This window comes from Telopea speciosissima, chromosome 3, assembly GCF_018873765.1.
Source record: "Telopea speciosissima isolate NSW1024214 ecotype Mountain lineage chromosome 3, Tspe_v1, whole genome shotgun sequence".
In the NCBI taxonomy this organism is placed as follows: domain Eukaryota; kingdom Viridiplantae; phylum Streptophyta; class Magnoliopsida; order Proteales; family Proteaceae; genus Telopea; species Telopea speciosissima.
In genome coordinates, this window is record NC_057918.1 from 67,523,493 (window position 1) to 67,530,380 (window position 6,888).

Sequence of the window (6,888 nt, forward strand, 5' to 3'; positions counted from 1 at the left end):
GAGCCAGGTGATTATATAATTTATAATCTCTTAATTAACATGTGGATGTTTCAGTGGTTGCTGTGTCAATATGCTATTTGGCAGTCACCATCGAACACTTTTTTTTTTTTTTTTTTTTTTGGTTAGAGGTTAACAAAAGAATATATTAAAAAATAATGGATGTACAAGATTAATGTCCAAGCATACCCAGACAGAAAAAACAAACACAGATTATGACTTGTTACTCCACCTTTAGCATTGCCATTAGCATAGCACAAGATCAAAGAACTTTGAACTAAGGATCCACCTTTGGCATACTCTTAGACAAAAGCAAACATATATCAAGCATTAAAAAGCCATCAGTATTCAAAACGATATCTTCGCCTATCTTGGGAATCCTAGCTGATGTCTTGGCTAATAAGAGGATTGAAAGGCCAGTAATGAGAAACAGGATTTATGGTTTAATTATCCAACATGGTTAGTGTATTCTACACCATCTGATTTATGGTTTAATTATTCAATAATGTGCCAAAAAAAAAAGGGTACCAAAATGAAGAAATTTCCAGAAGTAGTCTTTCTGTGATGTATAAAAAACGTGTGAAATGAAGAATGCATGGGCAGCTTAGAGAGGCCAATTTGTTTCATATTTGAGTTCTCATTGAGATATTTTTTAATCTACTCCATTGACTTTAGAATCTCATCCCTTTGTTTCAATTTTATTTACTCATTGGAAAATTATTTGAATTGGAAGTAGTTTTCTAACATGATAAATTAATGCAAAAGGTATTGATGTGGACAATTTTTTTTGGTGATGAATGATATGGATATGGTTGGCATGGGGAAGGTTCCAAGTATTGCTTTACGATAGTGAATTAGTGAGTATTTTTATCCTCTCTTATTTAATATAGACCTTGCAATTTTTCATGTCCATTCTACCCTTTCTTGCCTTGTTGCTCTCTCACTGATAACTAGTTTCTCCAACTATAAGTCTATTTCCTACTAAGGTTGTCAATTTGGGACTGGAACCAGAATCGGTCCTTGAATTGATCTGTTAAAAGCTGGAACCGATCTGTCCCATTACTAAATAAGACAATTGTGGGAGCTGATTTTGGAACCAAATATTAAATGGGATGGGATGGTTCTTGGACTAGTTTTCCAATAGTTTCAGAACTGAAAGACTAATAAGGAATTGGAATGTCAGACCTTTAAAAAGTGTATATTTTAGTCATAGTTAATACTTGATAATTATAATTTACAAGGGTTACATTGTAATTTAAGGAATAAAAATTGAAGGTTGATGATTTGATTATGGGGAGAAGAACGTTGCTTGCCCCTGCACCATCATGAGGACCAATAAGGGACGTGGAGGAGCATCAATCAGGGGAATTTTTCATTTTGTAGGAGTAGGGCGGTCATTTCGGGGGGTGTTGTACGTGTTTGCATGCAAGCTCCATGTGACAAGGCAACATTCTTTTTCTCTTTGATTTTTTTATATCCTTAGAATTATATGTTCAATTATTTGAAAAAACCATTCCAGTGCACGAAGCTCCCACTACTACAGGGTCTAATAGGGGTGTATGCTTGGGAAATTATTGTATACTTAAGAATTTCAAAATTATTTGCGTGTTTTGAGTGCCTATAGCCATTAGGAACCAGAACTTTGTCATTATTAAACGGTTCTTGGATTGCCCCTTGGGATCAGAACTGTTAAGAAATCGTCCCAATTGACATCCTTATTCTTTACGTATTAAACATTGAAATCATAAGAAGACAGCTTTCGGATTAGTTGCGGGTTATTGAAATCATAAGAAGACAGCTTTCGGATTAGTTGCGGGTTAGTTGAAAGCTATGGGACTCTGAAACATGGAAACAGGGGAGTTGGCTGATAAAGATGGACAGCAACGCTACTTAGCCATGTCTGAACTATTTTTTTTTTGTTTTAATGTGGACCACTCTTTGACAAAAGCAAGTGTCTGGTTCACTTATCGGGTTAGATTTGATTTGGAAAAACTAACCTGATTGTGTGGACCAAAAAGTAGTTGGGTTCAACAACCAATTTGACTCCTCTAATTCCGCCGGCCCCTATTGCCGTGTGTGCCCCACATACAAGCAAGATGGAATGTACTGCCTTACCCCTGCCCGAGCATCTTACCCAAGCGGGGTAAAGTGGTACTTTCTACCATGTTTGTGTGTGGGGGCACACGGTAATACCGGGCAGGCGGAAATAGAGGAGTCGGATTCCTCCACGACTAGGAGTTCATTCTTAATATAGTTTCAACTCGTATTGCGACGGAAGAATCCATCTGATTCACACATTCACACATCAAAGAAAGGAGCTTTCCCAAGGAACTTATCTTAGAGAGAGAAAGAGAGTTTAACCAAAAAACAAAAAAGAATTCATAGAGAGAGAGTGAGAGGCCCTATTTGTTTTGTTGTAAAATTTTTTATGCAAATGATTTTATATGAAAGATATGCAATTTTTTCACTGCCTTTTTCTTTTGGTAGTTTATATTAAAACATATAATGGAAAATAGGAAAAAATTCCCTCACCTTTTTACATGGAAATATAGGTAGTCGTAACATTGAAATGTATTTTTTTAAATCTAAAATTGGTTTGTAACTTCAAGTTTTAAACTTTAAAACATTTCAAAATTGTACTTATGAACATTGTTGCCGTGGGAATCTGAACGGATGATGTGGATGACCTGCAAAAGGTGAAAGACACTGAAGAGACCTGGAGCGGACTCCGAAGGGAGACTCTGATGCCTAAGTCAGACCCGTGTAATAGATAATATGAGAAGAGGGTACAGAGAGAGTAGTAAAGTTGTGGAATTGTTGACTTATTGAGTGAATCGTACCTTGCCCCCCCCCCCCCTCCTTTCCTTATATAAAGGAGGGGCAGTTGTTGAGGTGGTTGCAGAGTCCTGATGGAGGGGAGCTTCAGGCTTATGTTTTCCTCGATTTGGGGAACGTGCCCAACCTTCTCCCGAATGGAGCAGAGTTCGAGTCTTATTACATCTCTGCTAGTGGAGAGTGGGTCGTTCAGATATGGCCCTGACTCCTCCTTTGATTGGTCTTCTGCCATGTGTTGATCACCCATTGAAGGGTTGTTTTCATGTACATCAGACATCAAATAATATAAATAATTTATGGGAAAAAGATTTGTCTGGGAGTGTGGCCTACGCCAGCACTCCCATGAGTCTATCTCTTTCCTCCCCATGTGAAAAGACACCTCTGCCCCCTTGTTTTAAGGAGAGAGATAGACACATGGGAGTGCTGGCGTAGGCCACACTGGACAGAAAACTGCTTCCCATAATTTATATTTGACAAATTGAACGGGCTTCTATTGGAGAAAATGAGTTGGTTTAACATACCCAAAAATCAATTATATATGCTAAACAAATAATGGAAAATGGAAGTAAAACCCTAGAGCTCGTCATGTTGGAATATGAAACTTGTCGTATGCTGTGAATGCAGACTTGTCATCCATTTAAGAAGAAGCCATCTCAGTCACACATTTACACATCAAAGAAAGGAACTTTTCCTAATGAACCTTTTCATCCAGAGAAAGAGAGAATGTTTCTTAGTTTAAAACTTACACATCTCAATTCTCATGAACCACACCCCCCTTCCAAAATTGAGACATGGAGAGAGAGAGAGAGAGAGAGAGAGTGGAGTTACGTATCTGAATTCTCATGAACCACACCCCGTTCCAAAATTGGGAAATGGAAAGAGAGATGTATAAATCTTGTTTGTTTCATTGTAAAATTTTCAGTGCAATTGATATTTTAGAGAAAAAGAAAGCAACCAGGTTGTGTGGCACTTGTGCCAAATACAAGAAGGGTGAAATGATCACCCTACCAATGAAATGAAAAATCCCACCCGTATTGGATGCCTCTGCATACACTCTCATTTAAGGGATCAAATTTTGGACCCGAATCGAGAACGGACTAGAACTGATCTGATAAGAACATTAATTGACCCCTCCAATAGCTTATTGGTTCGGTTCCAAATTTATTGATTAAGTTATTGGTTTTCCAACGGTTTCAAAACCAATAGACCAGTTAAGAACTGTTGGAACTAGAACAAATTCATATCTTAACCGTATATATTATATAATTCTTGAGACTTAAAGATCATGAAAGCTAAAGTTAAACCCTTTATTTTTTTAGTCTTCCATTTTTACTGGTACCACTTGTCTCACATGCTATTTTACCAAAGATTTGGATTTTAATTTAAAGGTTCATTTGTAAATGCTAATTTAAGAACATACCTTAAAATAATCCTAACTTATGAGAATAGTGGTGGTCTTACTTATTAATAGAATACAAAACAAGATGTAATATGGACTAGATCCGTGATTTGAGGAAATACAATAAAAAAAAAAAAAAACAAAAAAAAAAAACATAAGCAATAAGCTTATTGGTCTGGTTCTGGTCTTGACCTCTTAGCGTCGGAACAGTTAAAAAATCGGACTAATAGCCCACAATCGGACCAATTGACACCCCCTACTCTCATTAGCCCTACCACTATTGTAGGGGCCATGCAGCCTGGCAGTCATCCCTCTCCCAACATTTTATATGAAAAATTTTCTTTTCCATCATTTTACATGAAAACAAACAGAGCCATATAGCAGCAAAGAGGCATTCCAAGCATTCCATTTTCATGGCTATGGTTAATCAGAAAGCCCAGAATTCTTATCCCCTTCAATTCGCTGTCCCTTCCAATTCCTCCAATTCCTCACATGGGGATGGAAATCACCACCCTACCCCCTGCCCGAAAACACGCCCAAGATGAGGTCCACTTCCACTATTAGAGGAATTGGAGCTGCATGCGAGTTAGCGACTTAGCGGTGATAATTATTTCAGGCGAACATACGGTTTAGCACTTCTAGCATTTCCGTTCGGGCTTAGCCGCTTAGGGCCGTAGGGTTAATTCAGTACTTTTTCAAGTCAATCGGTGGGACCATCACTCAGATTTAACCAGTTGGACCCACTCCAGACAAACCTGCTCTAAATGTCTAATTAATCATCATTATGCTAATACCATGTGTCTCTCCCGCACGTGTTACTTGAGCTTAATTTCAGATTTCAACAAACCCCACTTATTAGTATTTATTGTATAATAATATACGTGGCAGGCCCCATGTCGGCCGATTAGCCAACTGGCGATCCCAATATTTAAAAAAAGAAAGGGTCAAACGGTCAAAAGAGCTGTACCATTGATCCACTGCCAAGTGTCCTCTGTCACCCAGAGAATACTGATCAGCCGTTTGACCAGATGGTACACTCCTCCCCAAAACGGTCACCCCCTCGCCAAAACATCGCCGACAAACCAAATAATCGGGTATGGACCCACGATGTCGGATACCTCAGGATACCCGTTAGATCAGAATCTTAAAAAACAAATCCAATCTCACACGTTTTACATGCTACCTACAGCATGGAAAACTAACCTCTCTTGCATCAATTTGATTTTTAAAATCTAAAAAGGTCTTCTTTTCATGTCTGAACCTCTCAAAGTCTTCTCATTCTATAAAGATTCCTTCTTTCCCATAATAAATATAGAGAGATATCCCAGTCAGAATAAGAGAAGAAAAAACTCTTCACCATTCTTATCTTCTTCTTCTCCTCCTCTAATGACCATGGAGTCCAAGCCAAGCTCAACAAACAATAATCTTAGTATAACTGTAGAAAGAAATCCATCTGAATCACGCTTATCTGAACTGGGTATCAAGTCATGGCCCAAGTAAGTTCTTCTTCTTCTTCTCCTCCTCCTCTTCATGAAATTCAAAATCTTCATTCTTTAAGTGGTTCTCATCTTGTTCTTGTTCTTGTTCTTGTTCTTCATCAGATGGGGTTGTCCACCTGGGAAATTCCCACTCAAATTTGATGCAGAAGAAACTTGCTACTTACTCAAAGGGAAAGTGAAAGCTTACACAAAAGGGTCATCGGAGTTTGTCGAGTTCGGCGCCGGCGATCTTGTGATCATTCCAAAGGGTCTCAGTTGCACTTGGGACGTATCTGTTGCAGTGGATAAACACTACAAATTCGATTCTTCTTCCTCACCTTCTTCGTCTTCTTCTTATTCTTATTAGCAGTCTTTAATTTTCACTAAAGGGCGGGCCTTGGTGCAACGGTAAAGCTTGTTCCATTGTGATCAAGTGGTAATTGGTTCGACTATGAAAACAGTCTCTCTGTGAAAACATAGATAAAGGGTCATATATTATGATCAGATCCTGCAGTGGCAAAAATCTCATGCACTGAAGACACCCTTTTAGTATTTAGTTTTACTGTTTCACTTTTTCTTTTCTTCAATTAAAATTTTCTGATTAGTAGTCAAAGAAAGGAAATTAGAAATGCCAATCTGTCAATGCATGTATCATTTAAAGTAATCTTATTTTATTTATGTGAATGATATTTTTAAATGATCCTGTGTTCCTTACTGTGACTGGTCAATTCAGATCTTAAAAGACCTTTTAAGAGAAGGAAGTGAAGAGGAACTTCTTTTTGGCTTTTGTGAGTTGTAAAACGATAGAGAATGAGTGTTCATTGCATAATTGTAGACCCAAGTCAATCTTTTTTGTTTGTGTTTATCTGTTTCTTTGCCAACCTCTTTTAGGGTTTGGATTCAATATGGGCCGTTGAGATTAAGTTGGTTGGCCTAGATTGATTCTATCTGTCTTGTTGCATCAGAGGAATATACCATGACACAAGCCCTAGCTAGACTGCGAGGGTTTCTTCTTGTGGAGTTGGGTGATATCATTTTGAGGGCCTGTTGCTTTGTTTGGTTCCTCTCCAATGAGGAACGTGTCCAATTCACACATTCTGATGCACACATAGACACACAACTAGTCCAGCTGTTGGATGCCTTATTGGACGATCTCCTCATTGGAGAGGAGTCCGACAC

At 38.2% G+C, this 6,888-nt stretch overlaps 1 protein-coding gene across 1 annotated transcript; it reads left to right on the top strand.

Moving 5' to 3' along the window:
- Nucleotides 1-5,577: 5,577 nt before the first annotated feature.
- Nucleotides 5,578-6,309, top strand: LOC122656451. Its single transcript, XM_043850969.1, has 3 exons — nt 5,578-5,727; nt 5,833-6,095; nt 6,289-6,309. Exons 1-2 carry the CDS (start codon nt 5,618-5,620, stop codon nt 6,074-6,076), a joined length of 354 nt encoding a protein of 117 aa, XP_043706904.1. The 5' UTR covers nt 5,578-5,617; the 3' UTR covers nt 6,077-6,095; nt 6,289-6,309.
- The last annotated feature ends 579 nt before the right edge of the window (nt 6,310-6,888 follow it).